Source organism: Lactuca sativa, chromosome 7 (genome assembly GCF_002870075.4).
Source record: "Lactuca sativa cultivar Salinas chromosome 7, Lsat_Salinas_v11, whole genome shotgun sequence".
In the NCBI taxonomy this organism is placed as follows: Eukaryota; Viridiplantae; Streptophyta; class Magnoliopsida; order Asterales; family Asteraceae; genus Lactuca; species Lactuca sativa.
The window spans coordinates 181,965,449-181,992,734 of record NC_056629.2 but is presented as its reverse complement, the minus strand read 5'-3'; the positions used below and the strand labels follow the sequence as shown (position 1 = coordinate 181,992,734).

At 35.0% G+C, this 27,286-nt stretch overlaps 1 protein-coding gene and 1 non-coding gene across 2 annotated transcripts; both read left to right on the top strand.

The window, feature by feature from the left end:
• The first annotated feature begins 320 nt into the window (after nucleotides 1-320).
• LOC111914188 (polyphenol oxidase I, chloroplastic) lies at nucleotides 321-2,338 on the top strand. The gene has a single exon (XM_023909952.3). The coding sequence runs from the start codon at nucleotides 359-361 to the stop codon at nucleotides 2,186-2,188; it is 1,830 nt and encodes a 609-aa protein (XP_023765720.1). The 5' UTR covers nucleotides 321-358; the 3' UTR covers nucleotides 2,189-2,338.
• A 449-nt stretch (nucleotides 2,339-2,787) lies between these two features.
• Nucleotides 2,788-2,914, top strand: LOC111915144 (U6atac minor spliceosomal RNA). Its single transcript, XR_002858077.1, has one exon. It is a non-coding gene; the product is annotated as a U6atac minor spliceosomal RNA (small nuclear RNA).
• The last annotated feature ends 24,372 nt before the right edge of the window (nucleotides 2,915-27,286 follow it).

Sequence of the window (27,286 nt, the reverse complement as noted above, 5' to 3'; positions counted from 1 at the left end):
GTTTTGATTTATATTTTGAAATCAAGCTGTAAAGGGAACGTACTTTAAAAAGAAAAAAAAGTAAAATATATCACGTTTTATAGATATCCATAGACATGTTAGTCAAACGATTCGCAAAATAATAAGTTTTCCACGTTTTAAATATCCAGACATGTTTTTAGCGTATTTCTGGAAATTCATCTTTTAGTTAATTATAGTTTTTAAATAAATTTAATCTAATTCAAAATACAAACAGCAGTTGTTTCATTGGGAAATTTAACAAAAAAGAATAAAAATTTAAAAAGGTAATTAATAAAAACACTATAAAACGTGCATGTAGTTCGAAGAAGTGAGTGGAGTAACCCAAAACAAAATAACAATGGCTTCTTTCCAACTTGTTAACCCCTTCGCCAGCACCACAAGAAAACTGCCAGATTCCACCTCCAGCCGTCGTCTCAAGACTCACCCTCAAAAAAACCACCGCTTCAAAGTCTCATGCAACGTCGCACAAGATGGCAATGAGAAGCTACTCTTAGTCCCAGATAGCAAAAACCTTATACTACCTAAACCATCACTCGACACGCTTAATGTAGATCGGAGGAACTTGCTACTGGGACTCGGTGGCCTTTACAGCACCGTCAACTTCACCTCTCTTCCGGCGGCCATTGCCGCCCCTATCACCACGCCTGACATCTCCACATGCATCCCGTCAGAGCAAGGCTTCAACGTGCAGGACTCCGTAAGAAGCAACCAATGTTGTCCGCCGATGATGACCACAACCCCGAAAGACTTTGTGTTCCCAAAAGACAAAACAATTCGGGTTAGACCAGCGGCACATAGAGCCACCCCCGAGTACATAGCAAAGTACAAAGCAGCAATCCAAGCGATGAAAGATCTCCCAGATGACCACCCACATAGTTTCGTTCAACAAGCTAAAATTCATTGCGCTTACTGCAACGGTGGTTATACTCAAGTCGCAAGTGGTTATGCTGATAAGCAACTCCAGATTCACAACTCATGGCTCTTCTTTCCTTTCCATCGCTGGTACTTGTATTTCTACGAGAGAATCCTCGGGAAGTTAATTGATGATCCCACTTTCGCTTTACCTTACTGGAACTGGGACAATCCCGCCGGAATGTCATTTCCAGCTTTTTTTGAAACCGACGGCAAGAGAAACCCTGTCTTTGACGCGTTCCGCAACGTCAACCATGTATCACCAGAAACAGTTGTCGATCTCGACTACAATGGCTCAGATAGTGGCGCTCCTTGTCTTCAACAGATAAGCACCAATCTTGCTGCAATGTATAAGCAGATGATCAGCAACGCTACTGACCCGTTAAGTTTCTTTGGTGGCGAGTTTCGGGCTGGAGATGACCCTTTTGGAAATAGTGACCCATCTGTCGGATCAATAGAGGCTGGTTGTCACACTGCGATGCACAGATGGACGGGAAATCCGAGAATGCCAAACAACGAGGACATGGGGAATTTCTACTCTGCGGGGTACGACCCTGCGTTCTACGTCCACCATGCGAATGTTGACCGTATGTGGAAAGTATGGAAGGATTTAGGTATCAAAGGACACACTGAACCTACGGACCCTGATTGGCTTAATGCATCATATGTGTTTTATGATGAAAACGAAGAGCTTGTACGTGTTTACAACAAAGATTGTGTCCAAACTGAAAACTTAAAATATGATTTCGAATTATCCCCACTCCCTTGGCTCAAGAACCGACCGGTTGCACATACCAAACCAGAGACCACCACGAAACCTGTTGAAAAGGTTAAAGTGCCGGACGTGAAGTTCCCCATTAAGCTAGACAAGATACAGAAGGTCCTTGTGAAGCGGCCAGCGAAAAACCGAAGCCAATCAGAAAAAGAAAAAGCGACTGAGCAGTTGTTGATCAAAGGAATCAAGTTTAATGTCTCCAAGTTCGTCAAGTTTGATGTGTTTGTTAATGACCAAGATGATGTTCCCACAAGCTCTGCATCCGAGAGCGAGTTTGCAGGTAGTTTCGCACAGTTGCCTCATCACCATGGTGGCCACAAAAAGTTAATGACAAGTGCAGCAAGGTTCGGTTTAACAGAGCTTTTGGAGGACATCGGAGCCGAGGATGATGAGTATATTTTGGTGACATTGGTGCCAAAGGTAGGGGCCGAAGATCTCACCGTTGATGAAATCAAAGTGGAGTTGGTTCCTATTGTTTAAACAACCATGTAATCTTATCTACACAATAAGGTATATATTTAAATAATTCGTAGGCCTTGCATTCCATTGCATGGTTGCGACTTTTATGTACGAATATTAATAACTTCATTGTGTCCTTTTTCTACGAGTAAATGGAGTGAACTCAACATCTTTTGCTTGTTCGACTGCTAGAAAATCTTGGCATAAATAAATTAGCCACCCGACGCATTCCGTCGTGCAAAATGGATCATTATATAGCAACAAATTAAATATTAGGATAACGTGATAAACACACAATGAAGATAAAAAGAAAAGTAAGAACACTCGGATTTATGTGGTTCATACATGATAATCAACTATGAAGTTAGACCATTTTTTGTGGTAGTTTAACGTGGAGTTTAAACATGTTAAATTCAAAATTCTTATTGTGGGTTAATGATATGACAATTAATAAAATGAGAAATTCAATCCTCATTGAATTCTACACACACTCTTTCCTCTTACACAACTAAATGATGTGACAATTCATTAAATTGTATTGAGTTTAATGAAGTGTAAAGTTTAATAGGTAAAATTGTATGGTGAATGAAATGTAAATGTGGCAATCCATTGAACGCTTTGTGTTCATAAGAAGGAGAGATGGTTGGCATCTCCCTTGACAGGGACGGGAACAACCTTCGGGCTTACATGTTACCACACATCCGGTTAAGGCTACCCACTTTGGTGGATCTATAACCCAATTTATACGGGTAGCGGCACAACTTTTTGCCCGTTTGTCTTCAATTTATATGTATTTAACTATTTTAATCAGTATTTACAAAGTTATATAAATTAAACTCATTTGAGTTCAATCCATTGGATACGACCTTCGATAGAGATTTTATTAGATTTGTAGGATAAAGAACCATCACACGATTCTATCAGTACTAAAAATCAGGTCTTTAATTTTTGGATTAGGTGTCTAAACCCATAAGTATAATTCGTATATTGTGGAATTGATAGTAGCACAGTTTTTTTGGTTTGCCCTCAAACCTAGCAATTGGACATGATGAGTTTTGGAGAGAGAGAGATTAGTTTATTATGAGATTAATAAATGAAAATAAATAGTTTATTAATATATTATGAGAATAATATATTAATTAGAAATAATATTATTTAATTTATAATTAATCTGAAATTGATTGGGTTTAATTTTGGGATTAATTGAATTAATTAAAAATGCAAGGTTTAGAGTGCAATTGTTCAATAGTTGAACAAAATGCTCCAGAACCTTCCAGAAATGTGGTAGATGGTTTTAGGAGGATATTCTAGGGTTTCTAGAATATCACATGTGAATAAATAAAGAGTTTGAATAATTACCAAATATTATTATTATATTCCAATTAGGTTTTCCAGGGCATCTTTGTACGACTATATAAAGGACCCCAGGGCCTTCATTATTTGGCCACTCCATTCCATAGAGAGATAACTGAAATTTCAAGCCTCCCCTCTCATCTCTCTTAAGTCATCTTGTTGCTAGTTTGGGTGTGATTCCATTAGAGGCACGATACTTGTGGTGCTTGCTTTAAGGATATCTACAAGAAAGAATCATTGTTATTTACTACAATAACAATTAAGGTATGCATCCTAAACCCTAATTTTTATTTTCAAAAATCAACTAGGGTTCTTAGGGTTTCTTATTTGATGTTCATAGTTATAGGTTTAATAGTGAAAACATAGGTCCTTTTAGGTTGCATGTGAACTTAATGGTTTTAAGTTTATTTGTTTTACCTAAATCTCATAAGTGGTATCAGAGCGTTTGGTTTGTTTTCTATTGAATTGCTATAATTATTTACTTTGGTCAATTAGGGTTTATAGAAATTAAACCCTAAAAGGTTTAGAATTTTGACAAGGGTTAGGGTTTTTCGAAACCCTACCCCATCCTCTTGGATTTCGAAATTAGGGTTAGGGTTTTGAAACACTAACCTTCCTCCCCAAGTTTTTGAAAATTGTTATATGGTTAGGTTTTCTGTTTTTGATAATTGTTAGTTTAATTTGATTAAAAAGGATAATTATAAAATTGGATAAATCCTATACCCATATTTTTTGAAAATTTAGAGGGTAAGGATTATGATTTAATTAATTGATTAATTTAATTAGTTTATTTTTGAATTTAAATTAATGTTTTATTAATTTCGATGTTTAAATAGAATAAACCTGGTATTTTGTTTAAAATACACCTTATATATTATTATTAATTGTTAATATATTATATGTATAAGACTAAGTAAGTCAAGTTGCTAGTATGCCTCATTCACGAAGTCGGTCTATAACGGAGTAGAAGGAAACTGCCTATAGAATGACAATTAAATGGGTGTGCACTCTCACCCACCTCTTCTTTGATTGGTGGAGGGTCGTTAGCAGAACGGACTTGATAGGACATTAATTCTCATTAAAAGTATAATGATATGAAAAAGTACTAGAACCTTTTTTTTAAATCTCAAATCTAGTTACTTTAGGAAAAATGTGAATTAGTATGCTAACCTATCAAATTGCACATTACACTTTATAAGTCGTTAGTGGAGCTTGTGTGGTTAACCAACACACTAATATGTACTAATAAAGAGTTGTAATAGGTATCCCATAAATTATCATTGTTTATGGAGCATGTGTGGCTTACCAACACATCAATTGGGATGATAAATGACAATGAGGTTACCAAGAATATTTGCATGGTTATTCATATCTTATTTGTGATCCTCGGTATCCCAGTCACAAATAGAATAGCATAATATGAGATTAAACATGCCATTAAACAGTTTCAATGAATCTCAAAAGACCTATGAATTTTACTTGACCTAATTTTGTTTCTTATTGGTGAAATTGGTAAATCGTCATTTACCTACCTTGATAAAATTACAATTCGATTACGACATTCAATTTCTAAGTTGTGAATCATATAGTTGGATCCTAGCCTTAATATTTTATTTTGGGTTACTATATTAAGTTTATTCTTATCTAATTAAAACTACCTTCCTTTTACAAATGTCTACTCCAACTGATGCTTATGCTTCCTCCTCCTCCAACCACCATAACTTCTCCTTTCCCTCTATATGCTCCCAAGTCATATTGGATAGTTCTAGTTATAATGATTGGATGTGAAATATAAAGATGGCCGTTCGATTTGAGAATAAAGATTATTTTCTCGAAAAGGAACTCATTGAAGTCAAATAAGGAAAAGCTATGAAAAGTACCATAAGCGAGCTCATGGTAGCCATCACGACCCCTGAGTTGTAGAAGTTTTAAGAGGACTACTGGACTACGAGATGAGCAAGGACCTTATGGAAAAGTACCATAAGCAAGCTCATCAAGAAAAGTACGAATTCGTCAAGTCCTTCATGACGTGCTAGATGAAGGAGGAGAATCTATATGTGGCCATGTGGAAAGAATGCAACATTATGTGGAGTGCCTTGTTAGGCTAAATTTTCATTTTGATAACGAGTTGGCTATGGATATAGTCCTAAACTCCTTACCTAGTTGTTATGATCAGTTCAAACTGACCTATCACCTGAACAACAATGAGACCACATTGGCTCAATTTCACAACCTTCTGCAGAGAGATGAAGCGGGAATGAAGGGAAAAGGTTTAGCCTCCACTCCTGCTAGTGCTCCCATCCTAGCTGTTACATAGGGAAAGGGTAAAAAGAGGAAAGGTCCTCCCAAGCAACACTGGAAGGGATAGTCTCATGCAGGGTCATCCAGTAGTGGCCCTAAAGGAAAGTCTAGTTCTGATAACCCACCCTCTTCTAATCCCAAAGATGCTATTTTCTTTTACTGCAATGACAAGGGGCATTGGAAAAGAAGCTGCTCAAAGTATATGCAAGATATCAAAGATGAAAAAGTGAAGCAAACTTCTGCTTTGCAGGGGATAAGAAGAAGTGGATTTCACTATTTCATCCACTATTTCATCCAATATTGATACAGGATGTGGATTTCACATTTGTTCTGATTTGCAGGGGATAAGAAGAAGTGGAGGTGGAGCACAGTCGAATGAACTTAATCATGGGGAATAGGCCATCTTATCATGTTACCATGATTGGAGTTGATAGTCTAGTGCTTAGTAATGGTGTTGGTTAAGATTTAATAAATTGTTGCTACTCGTCAGAAATGATAAGAAACATTATCAATTTTCATGCATTCTTTAGAAAAGGGTTTAGATATTCATTTAATGATTTGAGTGGTTTTATTTCTGCTTATAAAAATGGTGTTTTTATATTTTAAGCTTTACCTTGTGATGGTGTATATGAAATTGTGACGTGTGTTGATAGTTTAGGCAAAGCGTTCTTATGGCATTGTCGTCTTGGACACATTAACAAGAAACAAATCGCCAAACTCCAAAAGGATGGAGTATTAGAATCATTTTACCTAAGGTTAGATGATACATGTGTTGGATTAGTGTCTAAGTCCATAACTATTTTGGTATGCACTTGACCCGATGGTGCATGGTCCTTTTGGGTTGCCTTCACCAAAGCAACTTGATAGGATGAATTATGGAGAGAAAGGATTAAATTTGATTTATTAATATATTATGAGAATAATATATTAAAGGAAAAATCATATTGTTTAATTAATATCAGTCAAGAATTAATGAGAATTAACTTTGTGGCTAAAAGACATTAATTAAATAAAGGGGACTAGAACTGTCAATTGTGTGATAGTTGAATATTGGGCTAATGGACTCCATAGAGGATGGAGTGGACGAATTCTATGGGGAAACCCATTAGAAATCGTCCAAAGCCTCTAAGGAGGGAGTCCATGGGTTGCTTAGGGCCTAGGCAGTCAATTTAGGGTTTCCTTGTTAGATAACCCTAATAGCTTCACTATTTAAGGACCCCTAGGGCACCAAAAACGTGGCCAACTGATTCCTTAGGGTTTCTACATGTTTTTTGGGTGCTTCCTCTCTTCTCATTCTTCATCCTCTTGCTCTTGGTGTTTGTGATCCATTAAAGGAGTGACACTTGTGACTCTAAGCTTTCTAAAACCATTACAAGGAGGATTTGAGGTTGTTATTGTTACATAACAATCAATGTAAGATCTAAACCCCATTCTTATGTTAATATGATTAATTGTATGCTAGAACTAGGGTTTAATGTCTTGGATGAATAACATGTATAATAGAGAAACCTAGATCCAAGCATTAGGGTTTGCATGAGCACATATGATGTTCTTATGACTAAAACCCATCAGTGGTATCAGAGCCTTGATTGGTTTCTATTGTATTGATGCCTTGGTTATTTGTTCAAGCTTCAAAAATCGTTTTTTTGTGCCCCTGATTGATGAACTCGGCGGGTAGCTTCAACTCGGTGAGTTCATAGTGGAACGAGGCGAGTTCGAGCGTCAGTTAGGGCAGATTTCAGGATTTCTTGCTGTTTCGCTTGAGGATACTTGCCTTAATTGTTTTGGGTCATTAATATTCGAATTTTGATATATTTTTTGAGTATATCCTTGGCCAAACAAAAGATAATTACCATTTGATTGAATGATAATTTCCTTATATGATAATAATTGATTATTTGAATTAAATTGGTAAATTGTCTTGCAAGTAATATTGACTAGGTCAAATTTAGATAATCATTAAATTAATTGTTTAATTTAAATTATTTGCTATTTGATCCTTAATGTTTTGAAATGTTTCAAAACTTGCCCTTAAGTTTTGAAATTTAAAAGTTGATTAAAAGTTTAATTTAGAAATGTTAAATTCTAAAACCCTAGTATTGTTTTGAAAAGTTTAAATCACGCCCTTATGGTTTTATTAATTAAATTAAAAGTATAATTATTAAATTACACCACCTAGTATTTTAAAAGTGTAAAATACACCATGTACTATATATAACATTAAAAGTCTAGTATTATACACACACACACACACACACACACATATATATATATATATATATATATATATATATATATATATATATATATATGAGTAAACAGTCAGTCTTACCGTTAGTAGGCCTCATTCACGAAGCTAGTCTATAAGGGGTGTTTAAGGAAATTGCCTATAATGGGTATCCACTCTTACCCACCGCACTCTTGACTAGTGGAGGGTCGTTAGCTGAACAGGTAGGATAGGACAAACCCCTTTCCATTAAAAGTATAATGAAGTATAAAGTAACTAAATGCTTTTACAAAATACCCAATCTTAGTTACTTTAGGCAAAAGTGAATTGATGCAATTCCATGAAATTACACATTGTGCCCTTGCGAAGACGTCAGTGGAGCGTGTGTGGTTTACCGGCACACTAAATGGTTCTAAGCAAAGATAGCAAAGGGAGACTCAATGTTTGTCATAGTTCGGTGGAGCGTGTGTGGTTTACCGGCACATTGAATAGGTGACTGTAACATGTGAGGGCACCATGTAAGTTTGCATGGTTATTCACACCCGCTTTGTGATCCTCGGCATCCCAGTCACAAACTAGAGGGGCATATCGAGATTTAAACATGCCATTGAAATGTTCAATGAATCTCAAAGGATCTAGGAGTTTTCATAAATTTAAAACATAAATTTCTTTTTTGTTTTTCATGGTGGAAAATTAGTGAATCGTCATTCACTTACCTTCAAATATTCTGCAACTAGATTACGGCATCCCTTTTGTAGGTTGTAGCATATTGTGTTGGCTCCAAGCCTTAATATCTCGTTTGGGTGATTTATTAAGGACTCAATCAATCAACTAACTTGAATTTGTTTTTTCTCCCGTTTTGTAGATGTCAAAGTATGACAACTATGGTATTCCCAAATCCCGTGGAACAAGCTTTCCACATGAAGATGATATTCCACGATTCGATCGAGGAACAAGAGATCATGCTTCTCTTCCCCCACCTCCTCCAATTATTCTCCCTAACCCACAAGTTCGAAGTCTTGAAAAGTTCAAGCTCACTCAAGCCCTTTTGGCAAGTAAACATAAAGAAGGAAAGTCGGTGTGTGCACACGTCCTAGGGATGAATTCACACATTGATAGGTTAAGAGTGTTGGGATCCGTTGTTTGTGAGGAGATGGTTGTTGACTGGGTTCGTCAGTCACTTCCTAACTCGTATAGTGATATCGTAAGAGAGTACTATATGATGAACGACGACGTGACCCTTATAGATCTCACTTATATTCTTATTGCTGCTGAATCAACAATGGTTTGGCGCACTGGAAAAGCAAAGTTGATTGGTGAATCTGCCTTCAAGACCTCTATGGATATAGACAATGGAAACGAAAGACATGTTATGATCGAAAGGTTTGATCATAAGAGAAAGGAAATGTCTGAACTAGTTCCATGTCCTGTTCAAAAAGAGTCAATTTGCTTTTATTGCCAAGAGAAGGGGCATTGGAGACGAAGTTGCCCTATTTACCTAAGAGATCTAAGAGATGGGAGAGACAAAACGCATGGCTCTGCTTTAGGTAAAATCCATTGACTAACTCTTTTAAGCTCCTATTCTAGATTCTTAATACATAATGTGATAAGATTACAATTGATGTTTTGTAGGATCGAAGAAAAGAGAGGAAGCTTAAGGGGAGAAGTGAGAAGAATCTAACCGTGAAGAAATGGATTTCGATCGCATTACTTGAAAATTAGATTCTTGAGCTACTACTTAGAGTTAGAATTAGATTGCTAAGAAATATGTATTAGCATAGTTTTTCAATGAATTGCATTGTAAGGACAAATTTTTTCCGCAATAAAATAAATTTTGATTTTATATTATTTATTTATCCTTGCAATGGCGTGTATGAAAAATTGATGTTTGAATGTTTCTATTATTAGCAATAATGGGTTTGATTCTTAATTATGGAAATGTCGAAAATTTTACCAAATATGGAGAGTTTCTCATCGCCCAAGTTTCAGTTGGACAAAAATTTGGAATCACGCAACTTGGTTGCATGATGAATGAGAAATTTCATATTTGGAAATTAGATTAATTCGTTGACAAAGTGTCAAGTGAAGGACTAGGAGATCGAGTACACAAAGTTATGTGTTGATCAAAGTCCACCATAAGAGTAACAAAGATATTCGTCATGATTTACTAAAGGTTTACTAAATATGATTATACTTATAAGATTAAGTGTAATTTTGAATCGATTGAAAAAGTTTAAATCAATAGCAGAATGAATAAGAAGAATCAAGTAGGCAGAAAGATAAAAGTTTCTCCATTCTACAAAGAAGGGAGAGTACCTTTAATGCTTTATGATAGGTCTTAATGATTAAGAACCATATCTCAATTGATCCTCTAAGTGAGTCTTAGTATAATTGTATGTTTAAGAAGAGGAATCAAAAATTGAAGAAATGGTTAAATCAAGAAGTCAATCATACTTCGTTCCAAAACAAGTCTTAGAGTTAAGATTGTGACATTGAGTAATAAGTATTAAGAAGGTTTATAACATTCATCAAATGTGGAAAGTTGTGATGTCTTGGATAAGACAAAGACCAACTAGGACCAATTTATGAAGTGTTTTGATAAAAGCTACACTAAATCTTGAATATTTGTCAAGAAATGTTTGTTGACAAGAGAATCTTATATGTCAAGGAGTCAGTGGGAGTCTTAATGGTCTTGAAAGGTTCAAGAACAAATCAAAATAGACCTTATCGATCATCACTAGCACATGAGTTGAGGTTTACAACCTATCATGTTGACACTATATTGTTTCTGTGCCATTCCAATTGAGTTAATTATGCATGTGAGCCCTATGAGTTCTCATTTGAATGCGTAAAAGGTAAGGACCTTGATCAATGAAAAGTACATTGATAGGAAAGGGTGAGCTGCTTAACTACTTGGAAGACATGGTGGGCAGCTGTGCTACCATAAGGCAAGAAATCAAAATTAAGAAAGTTCGGTCCATATGAGTTTGAATTTGTCGCAAACTTTAGTTTTGACAAATTCACATGGATAGGAACACAAACACCATTAAAATAAAAGTGTCATAAGATTCCCTCCTTCATCAAAATGACTGTGAGGAAATACTTTCACTAAGAGAGATTTTAAAAAGATAGTGATTGTGAAAATTGTATTCTCGAATTCGATTATGGTTACGGTATCCCTTTCCATGATTCGAATTGTGAGATTTGGCAATTAGTCTGAATTGTTTAGACATACATATGAGCTATCTAAGGCAAAGGTGTATAATTTTAGATAAAGGATTATCAAAGCATGAGGTATTAGAAACATGAACTTGAGAAATTCAATAGGTATTGTTTTTCTGAAAGTTAAGTTGTTTCTAAATACATGTCAAAGCTAGTGGGGGCATAAGTGTTATGTTTATAATAATCATCATAGTGGGAGTATAAATGTTATGATTATATGATTATTAAGGCAAGTATTGCAACTTAGCAATATTAATTATAGAAAAACAAGAGTTATACCTTGCAAAGTCGTAAGGATTGTAAAGTTGTTTTGCTATAATTAAGGGAGAGAATATTATGCTTCATTTAAAATATAAAGGCTTAGGTTGTGGAATGTTAATAAATTTAGTCAAGGATCAATAGTGTGTTCTCGAATTTCGACTATGATTACGGCATTCCTCTTCATAGTTCAAATTTGGAGAATGTAGCACATAAAATATTATGGAAGAAGATTGATAAGGTATCAAATCTTTATGTAAGACATTATGCATCGTGTCCCATACACTTCTGGTATAGGATCGATTGCAAATGCTATAATATTTGACCATTCTAAAATTTTCCAAATTTCTAGCGCATTTAGAGGGAAAAAGGACAAGAATCGGTTTTGACTAAAGATAATTAAACAACTATCAAAGGACAATCCAAAGTTCACTGAGGATTGGTCGCTTGTGAGTAGTTGGAAGTATAGTATTGGATGGACCATATCGACATTATTATGAATAGATAAGATTCTATTAAGAATGAGTTGTCATATGGAAAATATGGAAACGTGTCCATATTAGGAATTGAATATTGAAAATCTATGTCTAGATTAGAAACTTTTATGCAAAAGGATGTTCAAAGGAATGTACATTGAGTGAGAGACATCATATCTAAGGAATTGTATTGTAACAATCTCCGATAGAGGACTTTGTATTATCATTGGCAATAGTCATTGTGACTTTTGTGCTATGACATTACGAAAGGATCATTGCATAAAATGTTAGAATCTAGCATATTCCATAAGTGGCAAGAATTTGATATTCTGTCACTTGTGAAAAGGATTGGGAGTTGTGAAATAAGTATGATTGGAAATGTGTTCATTTGATCTATTTCACAAAGTAAGAACCATAGGTAAACATTGTGTGCATGCTAAGAGCATGGGACAAGTGTTGTAATAATTCAAGTAAAAAGTTGATTACCTGAAACAACAAATAATGAGTAATCGATATAGTGATAAATAAAAGGTGTATGCTCAAAGGTTTGAGCCCATATGGGATTAGTATTATTCTTGTGTTTCACTTTGCATGTTTTGACTTCCTGAATAATTTAATTGGTTTTGAATAGTCAAATTATTCGAACGGGCCACGGTCGTTCATATGTTAGAAGTAGGTATGAATGAAGACTGTCGTGAATTGGTGTGTGGATTGTCTAAAGAGCATTAGACATAAGCAAATGTTTGCTGCAACATTCATGAGTGCTTATGAATATGATTTGAGCATTGGATTAAACCCACGCTCACTTGGATCACTCCATGAATTGTATCACGAGTGATTGGTGAGAAAATAACATCTTATATTCTTGAAACCGAGACGTGTGAGTTATATCTTGCAAATCGGTTGCACATTGATAATATGTAAACGCACCAGTAACTTGGTGTCATAAAACATATTGTTGTGTGTGATTCAGTAAGTGACTGCAAGCGAACATTGAATCAACGTTTATCCGTTCCTTTTATCCAAAGAAGGATAAAAGCGATATCTTTGGGCCCCTCGATGATTTAGTGATGACAAACGTAAATGCTCGGCCGGGCTAGGGCTAATTTGATTTGTTTAATTAGTCAGTCGTGATAAATCATAAGTCAAGAAATAGTACAGAAAGAATGATTAGAAATCATGTCTTATACGATATCTAGAAGTGAGGAATATATGATCCCTTATCTAAAGGACACGCGTATCTGATAGGATCAGAGTTGACAGTGGCTTTGGAAAGCTACGATTGTAGATCTGGATCAGAAGTCATACGCATAATAGTTATTAGACTTATCCAAGTGGGAGACTATTAGATTAGTGTCTAAGTCCATAACTATTTTGGTATGTACTTGACCCGAAGGTGAATGGTCCTTTTGGGTTGCCTTCACCAAAGCAACTTGATAGGATGAATTATGGAGAGAAAGGATTAAATATGATTTATTAATATATTATGAGAATAATATATTAAAGGAGAAATCATATTGTTTAATTAATATTAGTCAAGAATTAATAAGAATTAAGTTTGTGACTAAAAGAGATTAATTAAACTTAAGGGACTGGAATTGTAATTATAAGATAATTGCAATTGGGCTATGGATTGCCTTATATTATAAGGTTGGATGAATTGTATGGGGAAACCCATTAGAAATCGTCCAAGGCCTTTAAGGAAAGGAGTCCATGGGTTGCTTAGGGCTTAAGCATCCAAATTAGGGTTTCATTGTTAGATAACCCTAATAGCCTCACTATTTAAAGAGCCCTTATGCCCCAAAAACGTGGTGAACTAATTGGTTAGGGTTTCCACACGTTTTTGAGAGCCTCCTTCTCTTCTCTTCTTCATCCTCTTGCTCTTGGTGTTGTGAACCATTAGAGGAGTGACATTTGTGACTCTAAGCTTTCTAAAGTCAATACAAGAAGGATTTGAGATTGTTATTGGTACATAACAATCAAGGTATGATCTAAACCCTAATTCATCTGTTATATTGATTATCATATTCTAGATCTAGGGTTTATAGTCTTGGATGAATTGCATGTACAATAGAGAAAACTAGATCCAAGCATTAGGGTTTGTATGAGCACATAGGATGTTCTTATGAATAAAACCCATCATATTGTTAATCTACCACTACCACGTGTATACGCGAGGACAACGTATAATTAAGATTCTATGAACATTGGATGTGTTCTTCCGCCCTATTTCCTGTTCCATGTCTGGTGGTGGACTTGGGGCAGAGTCACCCATCCAACTGTTTTGCTAACCTTAGGCACATACGACCTATATGTGCAACTTAATGATAGATGGACCAGGTCGAGTCCTGCCATGAACTTCGGGCCAAGGTTGCCCAGGAGGACTAGTGAACGTCCTACTATCCGAATAAGTTTAGTCGCGTAAACCAAACCCTCATGCTTCCTACCGAACTAAGCAATCGAGGAACGCTACAACAGGCCCTATGCAGCGCTCTGAGGAAAAGTTATTACTTATGACTTAAGACAGCTAAAGACATACGAGGTCGGCTAGAAAACGCATGACCTCGAACTAGGAGCGGTAGTGTTCTCCCTAGAGGTTTAGAGGCACCATCTCTACGACATGAAGCATACAATGTTCACCGATCATAAGAACCTAGAGGGCACGGACGGCGGGGCATGTCATCCCATGAACCGGATCTGGACACCGAGGTTGATGGATTCAGAAAATAATGTCACGAACGAAGCACACGAGAACTCGCTACTCCCTTCATCCAGGCTCGGACAAGATATGTCCGGACCTTAAAAAGTACCCTCAGTGGGAGAATAGGAAATCAGACATCGTTACACATGTGGGAAAGTATCGGGGAGCATAAAGGCACACATAGAATACATTATCATTTCAAAAACAGTAACTCCTTTAAATTGACTTAGCTCAAGTTACAATAAGAAATTCCAAGGCGTCATTTAACATCAGGCGGATTGGTCCCCGCCATATCAACTACTTGTACTACAAGAAGTTTTCCCCATCTTTTCTCCAAATTCATGAAGTCTCGGTCAAAGTGCTAATTTTGGGATGAAATTCCCTCTAACGGGGGGATGATGTGACAACCGTCAAATTCTGGTCAAGTCAAAGTCAAATAAAGCCAACAAGTCAATCTGGGCAACTCAACTAACCCTTATGTACTAGGGCTTCTGTTAGGTAATTACTATACAACTCGCTATTCTAATGAGAAATCATAAATTGAAAAGTACGTACATGTAGATTTACTTAACCTAAAACTATGGTAAGTAACAAACCAAACCGCTAAAACAATGTTGCATACTCATCGGGAGTGTGTAAGGTCCTTGAACATGGCTTAACGAGATATACGAACCTTGTGTTGCGGAGCCAAACACTCACAAATATCACACACGAAACCTTTCTCAATCGTTTTCACTCTATCTCTCTTTATCTATAATCTCTTCCAAATCTCTCCAAGAATGTGGAATCTCTCCCAAATCTCTCTCCGTATGAGAAATCTCCCCAAGTATGTCAAATCTCTCGCAAATCTCTCCAAGAATGTGGAATCTCTCCCAAATCTCTCTCCGTATGAGAAATCTCTCCAAGTATGTCAAATCTCTCCCAAATCTCTCCAAGAATGTGGAATTTCTCCCAAATCTCTCTTTGTATGAGAAATCTCTCCACGTATGTCAAATCTCTCCCAAATCTCTCTTTGTATGAGAAATCTCTCCAAGAATGTCAAACCTCTCCCAAATCTCTCTTTGTATGAGAAATCTCTCCAAGAATGTGAAATCTCTCCCAAATCTCTCTCAAAAGTTTCTTAAACTTTTTGTAGTCTTTCGGGCCATCCCGACCCTCAACCAGGTCAAAAACCGCTTAAAACGGGGCAAAAACGGATAAAAATGACTTAAGGACCCGAAACCCCTCTTAAGGAGCCGAACCCTTTTAAGGACCCGAAAACCCTCTTAGGAACCGAACTTGTCAGAAGCGAACTTGTCAGAAGCGAAGGTGTCAGAAGCGAAGGTGTCAGAAGCGAAGGCATCAGAAGCGAACCCTCTTGGACCGAACCCGAAGGGTCCTCTTGGGCCCGAACCTCGCACAAGGGACCGAAGCTACCCTCGCCATCGCCTCCTACCCCCCCCCCCCTTTGCTCCATTTCGCCTTCGGCCCAGCAGCAGAAGGGACCGAACCTCGGCCTAGGACTGAGAGGCCTCGCAGGGAGCTCTTTTTCACCCGGTTTTTGACTAGTTTTGCGTTTTAGGCCCGTTTTTAATTGTTTTAACGCGTGATTTTCACCCAAAACTTTATTTTAACATATAAGGCCCCATATTTATTAATTAATCACGTTTTTGGGGATAAGACTTAACCAAGAAGGGTGGGTGAAGTACAAGAGGTGGAGTGTTGAGTTTTCCTTAGTTTATGACACAAGCAACCACCATACCCACTCCATGACTAACCCACACTCCTCCCCACCATCCCTAGTCACTTCCTTTTACCTTTCCATCAATCATCAGCCATTTCCCACGTTCTTAGAGATGGAACATCCATCGTCTCTCCTCACACTTCATTCATTTTCTCATTTTCCACCAAAAGATCAAACACTTTTCTCTCAAACTTTTTCTCTATATTTCGAGACTCCAAGGCTGATCATCAAGCTTTATTATATTCTTGGTAAGTATAATTCAACCTCCTTGTGATTATTACACTTCATTCTACTCAAATCATTGATTGCTTACACAAACTCCATCACTTTGATGTTAGATTCTCGAAAATCTGCAAGGCATCTTCAAGTGTTCTTGAGTTGAACACTTCCTTTCTCCAACACATTCAACTACTGAAATCACTTAGGATGAGTTCATACCCTTACATTTTCATGTTTTCTTAAGTTTTTATGGGGGGGGGGGATACAAGTTAAAACACCAAGAACATAACTATACTTTTCTAACATCTTTCATCAGAAAAGTTGGACTCCATTCACGGACTGTTGTTAACAACTTAAACATTTTAGTTTTCAAAACTGTATTAGGTGCAAATAGTTCAAGTTCTTAGCTTTAAAATGACTACTTGCACATCTCCATACGATTTTCTACAATTTATGGTGATTTTTACAAAACTTCCTATCATTTCAAACATCAATCCGGACCAGTATGTGATTATATACTTTTTCACACAAGTTGAAGGTCGTTAAAATTCATAATTAAAATTATGAACAAACTAAACTCATTTCCCAAACTCTCAGAATTTTATGGATTTTGATTTGGACCTTTGATGATTTTCTATAAATTTTCTAAGAACAGTAAATGAAAATATTAACAATAGAAAAATGCTATCAATTTCATTTCACTTTGTAACATGTTGAGCAAGGTGTAAATCTTTATGTGAAATTATGTTCTTACAAATAGATGACATTTTGACTTAGTATATAGTCATACATCAGAAAACTAATGGAGTTTTACCTACAAAACTATGGTAATCGATTAGTTGTTATAATGCATGTTGCTTCACTTTAGTAAAAAGTACATATGCATATCGGTAAACAAAAGGGTTTTTACATTCACAAATAGAGTAGTTAACCATAATAAACAAAGTTATAACTATTACATTTAAACGTTTTGATAAACTATAATATGTATGGTTTATGTTTCCATTAACACATCAAACACATTTCGGAAGGTTTTATTCCCACAGAAAAAGGTTTTACACTCACGCACACCACACGTAAACTAGTTAACTTAAATTGTGAGACATTCTCTTCCCGAACGTCCGAGGTCGGGATCCAAATTCCTAGTAGTTATAATCAGAGTCTCTTGTAGGGAGAACGTGATAGTTGTGTATAGATCTATATTGGGTTAGACACCCCACACCTGAGCTGCATGCAACAGCTAGACCGGCAGGTTTGTGGTGACAAATGTCATATCAGTTTTGCGACGCTTGAGAAACGTCGTGGCAGGTTCATTCAGTCATAGTATGATTATAGCGACTCACATAGGAAGTTAACAACTCATAAAGTTTACGGGAATTTTTATAGATCAAAAGGGGTTTTATGTCGATTTAAAATCACTTTTTACATCAATAATTACAGATTTTATTGTATACCTTCGGTCTTGGTATGTAAGACTACACATCATTCATTACGGGATTCTTCTCAAATTAAAAAGGGTTTTACACCAATTTAAAACCACTTTTATATCTTTATCCTTTGTGATGTGTATTTATGATCAAATATTATTTTTCATTTGAAAAATTAATTTATCAGCCATAACATAATAATAACAACATGAATATAAAAAAAACATAAACATATTAAAACACAAGTGCATAAACCAACCAACTAATGACATTTTGTGAGACATCACAAAATGTCAAGTCCATTCCTAAAGAGACATTTAAAGGGACCAAAAATCTTATAGTAATGTTGTTATAGAAGCTTCTACTTGAGAAAACACCTATTGCTTGCAAAATGTTGAAAAGCTTCTTGGAAGTAATAATTCAGCAACATGCAACACTTTTCAGAAAAGGTTGTATTAGATCAAATAGCTCCATGCAAGGGAAGTTGCCAACAACAACACCTTTTGTAACAATATTTAGAAAGGTTGCATTATCCCCTCCACACTTCAAAGTTGCAAAAATTATCCTTTGGTCTTCAGAAGTGGCTCATTCTTCATTTTTTGTTACATTTGTGTCTAAATAAATTGTTTATTAAAACTAATCTATTACTTACAAAATAAATGAAGAAAACTAACCTATTTAATTATTACATAACATACGAATAATAAATATTACGACCACTTTTTCAACAAATCAACACAAACAACAACAAAAAGGTCATTGGCTAGTTTATGCACATCATACACATTTATATACTCACAAATTATATAAAAATAATCTTTGTTTTTCTAAGGCAACTTTTATGACTAAAAAGATGCATGTGAACTTTTAGACAAAAATAACAATTATAAACATTTTAAAATTGTCATTGAAAATATGTATGGATTTTTCTTGCAAAGAGAAAATCATCCATGTTTTCCAAAAACAAAGATTTCATCAACTTAACAATTAATCTTACAAATATTGCAAAAATGGATATGATACTAATTGTTGAGTTTTTATTCAAAAATTGCTTCAAAACATAAACAATGCAACGAAATACTTGAGATTTGAATAAAAATAAAACTAGTTTTATTCCTACCAAAAGATCATTTTTCAAGACTTAGAAAGATAAGAACAATCATACAAAGAAAAGTGTTAGAACCTTTGAAAACTTTGATTCTCATGGGAGATTTAAAGTTGATGAAGTGTGGAATGAAACTTCAAGGTAGAAGTTATCTAGATATATCCACCAACAATAAATCAACTTGATAAGATGCTAGTCTTCTTCTTGTAATAAAAGAATCTCTTAAGCTCTCCGAACAAGGAAACTAGTTTGCCTTAAAAGAAAGTATTCAAGTGTCATCTTCATCTTTATGTTCTTAACACTTTAAGAGACAAAACTACACAGAATATGGAGATGGGAAGCCAGAAATTTCGTGGTTTCCACATAGTGAAGGAAGTAAGAAAACTAGTCCTTTTAATTCTTTACATTAAGCCTTTATCCCATGGGTGTTAGCACTTTAAGACCCATGCTTCATCAAATCAACTAGCCATGCTTTCTAAGAGCATGATGTTTTGAATAAATTAATCAAAAGCAAGTCTTCCTTCTTCTTTATGGTTTCCGTGATTATTCTTTCTATAAAACTCTTCTAATCTTTATAACTTATAAAACATATAAATCTGTATAAGACAAAAAACCCTTTTGGTCCAAAAAGATGGACATGAGATAATAAATTATACCTTATGATATATGATGATACATTTTGATGCTTAACATTGAAATTTAGTATTTCCATGAAATAAACAAGAGTCATTATATAATGATATTGCTAAGATAATTTATGATCATAAAGGCTCATACTAAAAACAACTTAATGCAAATATATTATTTATACGAACTTGATTGCCTCTCTCTCTCTCTCTCTCTCTCTCTCTATATATATATATATATATATATATATATATATATATATATATATAGAGAGAGAGAGAGAGAGAGGAGGTAGTTTCAAGTATTCTAACTAATTATTATAAATCTTTCGTAGGCTATGAGAATGATAAAGAAAATATGTTGTTTGATAAACAACTTATTCTCTTAATAATTCTCATAGGATACGATAGATGTACAATAATTAGTTTGAATAGAATAACCTAAGCCTATATATATATATATATATATATATATATATATATATATATATATATATATATATATATATATATCAAATTCTTATAAATAATATATTTGCATCAAGTTGTTTTTAGTGTGATCCTTTAGGATCAAATATTATCTTAGCAATATCATTCTATAATGACTCTTGGGCATATAGATTTTACTCCAATAGAGCACTTGAACAAAAGGCTTGTTGATGTTAAATGCATGCTTGGATAAAGGTGATCGTAGTTTTGCCTTTCTTTATGATTTAATCGTAATTAAGCTATCAATCTAAAAAGATTCAAAATCAAACAGTGATTAAGTTCAAAGCTAAAGAATCTCGATAGAAACACAAATCAAAACCAGGTCTAATGATTGATTACATGATAAGTAATAATCTGTGCAGAACTAAAAACTAGGGTTTAGCGAGACATGGCTAAATTCTGATAAAAACTAGTAAACTGGAAGATTTAATGTGATCGCATTTTTGGATAAATGTGATCGTGGTTTTGCCTTTCTTGCTCCGGAGGTAACTAGCTTGCATATAACTATGAACCCTGTGATCACTTTGAACCCAAGTCGATTCGTGATGCCCCAAACGACGAAAAACACTATTTTTAAGTTAATTTTTCACCGATTTCGGCGATTAATGAAGATTTTAAGACCGCAGATGGTGTCTCTAAGTTAGTTTGGTAAGATTCAGTAGTTTAATCTTTCAATTTTCTAGTTTTTATCGGATTTTCGCCATATCTGGCTAAACCCTAATTTTTATGTTCAACACAGATTATTACTTATCATGTAATCAATCATTATAGTTAATCAATTAATAGAATCCGTAATTGTTCTAGTAAACTGGTAATAAGTAACAAGTATAATATTGGTTCGGTGTTGGGATACAACTATGATATAAACTGAAAGATCATATCTTTACGCTTCCATGTTTATGAGAAGTATTGGGTGTTGCTGGGAATTTTACACATATTAATACAACCTTTCTGATGTTAATTAAGAGCTTCTTTAATTGGATAATAAAATGTTAAGGTTAATTTAAAGATCTTGTTTTGGTTAACTAATTAGGTAAAAGAGAATATACTAGAGCTTATTAGTTGTTCTCAGTACCAACTTAGATATAATGCATCTTAAATAATCGGGTCCATGTTGATTGCATGATTAGGAAAGTCATAGGATAATTGAATTCATTTTTATTACTGATTTCATTTAGTTTATTTCACTATAATTCTAGTTTTTAGTTAATAATCAAAACCCCCATTTGTTATATTTTTCCTGTTGTAATGACTAGTACGTGCCTTATGTAAAGAGACATTGACCATTAGGTTGTGTCCCTGAGGATTCGACCCTGCTTCCCTGTGTTATTCCATTAGTGGAACTAGTAGTAATATGTCATTTGCTTAAATCGTGCACAACAACGGTATAACAGGCGTTCGCTCTTGCAAACTCTAATTTATTCTTCGACTTAACAGCTGCCGACCAAACACGACGGAGGAGATCGCAAACTCCATTTCCTTAGAAAAAAAGATAAAGGGTAAATACGCACCGAGGGTACATGTTAGATGTCATTTTATGCATCTTTATTGTAGTTATTATTAGTTTTAGCATCATATTTTATACAATTTTATACATTAGTTTAAATAATGTTCAACTCACGTATTTCATCAAAATTCCCATATTGCATCTGTTTTTATGTCATTTTTCAGATATTTCGAGTGGAGCGGTAATTTTGGATTCATTGGAGCATATCTGGAGAATAATGGAGCTTATCTGGAGCCAAAACGCTAAAAAAAGACAAAATATGGCCCCTTCTGCACTTTTAAAACTTAACCGGAAGATTTTTGAACTTTTCTGTGGCCTTCTAAAAACTTTGGTCGTGAAGGATGGGTTGTGCTTCCCGAGCATGGTTCATACCTGCCAGCTAATCCTAAACAATGGATTGTTTTTTATGTTTAAAGTTGTGTAGCCTAAGCACGGGTCATGCTCCACCTCTGAACAACTTATGAAGTATTTTTCTGAATTCTGATATCTACGAAGCCTAAGCACGGGCCGTGCTTCCCCATCGAAGTCCATTTTTCTAAACATGTCATTCAAAAGTTCAATGAATCTCAAAGGATCTAGGAATTTTCAATAGATTTAAAACTTAAATTAATTTTTCGTTTTTCATGGTGGAGATTGGTAAATTGTCATTTACATACCTTCAAATATTCTGCAACTAGATTACGGCATCTCTCTTCTAGGTTGTAGAGTATTGTGTTGGATCCTAGCCTCGATGTTTCATTTGGGTGTCACATCGAGGATTCTAATCAACTTAACTTGAATTTTTTCTCCTGTTTTGTAGATGTCAAAGTACAACAACTATGGTCTTCCCAAATCCCGTGGAACAAGCTTTCCACATGAAGATGATATTCCACGATTCGATCGAGGAACAAGAGATCTTCCTCCACCTCCTCCAATTATTCTCCCTAACCCACAAGTTCGAAGGCTTGAAAAGTTCAAGCTCACTCAAGCCCTTTTGGCAAATAAACATGAAGAAGGAAATTCAGTGTGTGCATATTTCCTAAAGATGAAGTCACACATTGATAGGTTAAGAATGTTGGGATCCGTTGTCTGTGAGGAGCTGGCTGTTGACTGGGTTCTTCAGTCGCTTACTGACTCATATAGTAAGTTCGTAAGAGAGTACTATGTGATGAACCACGATGTGACCCTCATCGATCTCACCTATATGCTTATTGCTGCTGAATCAACAATGGTTTGGCGCACTGGAAAAGCAAAGTTGATTGGTGAATCTGCATTCCAGACCTCAATGGATATTGAAAATGGTGACATTGGAGATCCAGAAAAGGTAGATTCTGAGATAGTTCCTTGTGCCATTCGAAAATAGTCCATTTGCTTCTATTGCCAAGAGAAGGGGCATTGGAGACGAAGCTGCCCTATTTACCTAAGAGATCTAAGAGATGGGAGATTCAAAACGTATGGCTCTACTTTAGGTAAAATCCATTAACTAACTCTTTTAAGTTCCTATTCTAGATTCTAAATACATGATGTGATAAGATTACATTTTGATGTTTTGTAGGATCATAGAAACGAGAGGAAGCTTAAGGGAAGAAGTGAGCGGAATCCAATCGTGAAGAAATGGTTTTCGATCACATTGCTTGAAGATTGGATTTTTGAGCTACTACTTGGAGTTAGAATAGATTGCTAAGAAATATGTATTAACATAGTTTTTCAAATGAATTGCATTGAAAGGACAAATTTTTTCGCAATAAAATAAATTTTGATTTTATATTATTTATTTAACCTTGCAATGGCGTGTATGAAAAATTGATGTTTGAAGGTTTCAAGCAATAATGGATTTGATTCTTAATTATGTTATTTGTGCAAATGTCAAGAATTTACCCAATAGGGAGAGTTTCTCATCGCCCAAGTTTCAAGTGGATAGAAACTTGGAATCATGCAACGAGTATTGTTTGACGAATGAAAACTTCCATGTTTTGGAATTTAGACTAATTCGTTGACAAAGTGTCAAGTGAAGTACTAGGAGATCAAGTACACAAGGTAGTATGTTGATCAAGTCCACCACAAGAGTAACAAAGATATTCATCATTATTTACTAAGGTTAAGTAAATATGATTATACTTATAAGATTAAGTGTAATTTTGAGTTGATTGAGAGAGTTTCAATCAATAGCATAATGAATAAGAAGAATCAAGTAGGCAGAAAGATAAAAAGTTTCTCTATTCTAAAAAGAAGGAAGAGTACCTTTTATTATGTTTTATGATAGGTCTTAATGATTAATAACCATATCCTAATTGATCCTCTAAGTGAGTCTTAGTGCAATTGTATGTCTAAGAAGAGGAATCGATAATTGAAGAAATGGTTAAATCAAGAAGTCAATCATACTTCGTTCCAAAAACAAGTCTTAGAGCTAAGATTGTGACATTGAGTGACAAGTCTTAAGAAGGTTTATAACATTCATCAGATGTGGAATTTGAAAAGGTTTTCTTATTCTTGCACATTTGAAATTGGAAGGTTGTGATGTCTTGGATAAGACAAAGACCAACTAGGACCAATTTTGTGAAGTGTTTTGTCTTGATAAAAGCTACACTAACTCTTGAATATTTGTTTATCAAGAAAAGGTTTCTTGACAAGAGAATCTCATATGTCAAGGAGTCAATGGGAGTCTCAATGATCTTGAAAGGTTTCAAGAACTAATCAAGAATAAACCTTATCGATCATCACTAGCACACGACTTGAGGTTTACAACCTATCGTGTTGATACTATCTTGTTTCTGTGTCGTTCCAATTGAGTTAATTATGCATGTGAGTTCTATGAGTTCTCATTTGAACATATAAAAGGCAATCACCTTGATCAATGAAAAGTACATTGATAGGAAAGGGCGAGCTGCTTAACTACTTGGAAGACATGGTGGGCACTCGTGTTACCATAAGGCAAAGAAATCAAGATTGAGAAAGTTCGGTCCATATGAGTTTGGATTTGTCGCAAACTTTGGTTTTGACAAATTCGCATGGATAGGAACACATACACCATTAAAATCTAAGTGTCATAAGATTTCCTCCTTCATGAAAATGACTGTGAGGAAATACTTTCACTAAGAGAGATTTTAAGAAGATAATGATTGTGAAAATTGTATTCTCGAATTCGATTATGGTTACGGTATCCCTTTCCATAATTAGAATTGTGAGATTTGGCAATTAGTCTGAATTGTTTAGACACACATATGAGCTATCTAAGGCAAAGGTGTATAAGTTTGAGAAGCTTAGATAAATGATTATTAAAGCATTAGGTATTAGAAATATGAACTTAAGAAATTCAATAGGTATTGTTTTCTAGAAGTTAAGCTGTTTTCTGAATACATGTCAAAGCTAATGGAAACATAAGTGTTATGCTTATATGACAATAATCATCATGATAGTGGGAGCATAAATGTTGTGCTTGTATGATTATTAAGGCAAGTATTCCAAGTTAGCAATATTAATTATAGAAAATAAGAGTTATACTTTGCAAAGTCGTAAGGGTTGAATAGTTGTTTTTCTATAATTATGGGAGAGAATATTATGCTTCATTTCAAATTTAAAGGCTTAGGCTGTGGAATGTTAATAAATTTAGTCAAGGATACATAGTGTGTTCTCAAATTTCGATTATGATTATGGCATACCTCTTCATAGTTCGAATTGTAAGAACGAGACACATAATATATTATGGCAGAAGATTGATAAAGTATTAGATCTTTATGTAAGAAATTATGCATCGTGTCTGATACACTTCGGGTAAAGGATCGATTGCAAATGCTATAATATTTGAACATTCTAATATTTTCCAAATGTCTAGCGCATTTAGAGGGAAAAAGGACTAGAATCGGTTTGGACTAAAATAATTAAACAACTATTAAAGGACGATCCAAAGCTCGCTAAGGATTGGTCGCTTGTGAGTAGTTGGAAGTATGGTATTTGATGGATCATATCGACATTATTATGAATAGATAAGACTCTATTAAGAATGAGTTTTCATATGGCGAATATGGAAATGTTTCCATATTGTTTCGGATAGATATTGGCCAAGTCTTGATGATTTTGAGCTATGACTTTATGAAAGGATCGTTGCATAAAATGTTAGAATCTAGCATATTCTATAAGTGGCAAGAATTTGATATTCTTACACTTGTGATAAGGATTGGGAGTTATGAAATAAGTATGATTGGAAATGTGTTCATTTGATCTATTTCACAAAGTAAGGACCATAGGTTAACATTGTGTGCATGCTGAGAGCATGGGAAAAGTGTAGTAATAATTCAAGTAATAAGTTGATTACCCGAAACAACAAATAATGAGTAATAAATATGGTGATTAAATAAAATGTTTTATTTATACCCAGAGTTTGGGGCCATACGGGATTAGTATTATTCTTGTGTTTCACTTTGCATGTTTTGACTTCCTGAATAATTAAATTGGTTCAGAACAATCGAATTATTCGAACGGACCACAGTCGTTCATATGTTGGAAGTAGGTATGAATGAAGATTGTCGTGAATTGGTGTGTGGATTGTCTAAAGTGTATTAGACATAAGCAAATGTTTGCTGCAACGTTCATGAGTGCTTATGAATATAATTTGAGCATTGGATTAAACCCACGCTCACTTGGATCACTTCATGAATTTTATCACAAGTGATTGGTGAGACGATAACCTCTTATATTCTTGAAAACCGAGATGTGTGAGTTGTATCTTGCGAGTAGGTTACACATTGATAATATGAAAACACACCAGTAACTTGGTGATATAAAACATATTGTTGTGTGTGATTCGGTGAGTGAGTACAAGCAAGCATTGGATCAAAGTTTATCCGTTACTTTTATCCAAAGTAGGATAAAAGCGATATCTTTGGGCCCCTCGATGATTTCGTGATGGCACTTAAGCGCTTGGCCAAGCCGGGACTAATTTGATGTGTTTAATTGTAGTCTGTTGTCAGTCGTCATAAATCGGAAGTCAGGAAATAGTATAGAGAGAATGATTAAAATTCATGTCTCACATCTATATGATATATATAATGGAGGAATATATGATCCCTTATCTAAAGGGCACGCATATCTGATAAGATCAGAGTTGACAGCGGTTTTTTGAAAGCTACGACTGCAGATCAGGATCTGAAGTCATATGCATAATAGTTATTAGACTTATCCAAGTGGGAGACTGTTCGATTAGTGTCTAAGTCCATAACTATTTTGGTATGTACTTGACCCGGTGGTGCATGGTCCTTTTGGGTTGCCTTCACCAAAGCAACTTGATAGGATGAATTATAGAGAGAAAGGATTAAATATGATTTATTAATATATTATGAGAATAATATATTAAAGGAGAAATCATATTGTTTAATTAATATTAGTCAAGAATTAATGAGAATTAACTTTGTCGCTAAAATACATTAATTAAATAAAGGGGACTAGAACTGTCAATTGTGTGATAGTTGAATATTGGGCTAATGGACTCCATGGAGGATGGAGTGGACGA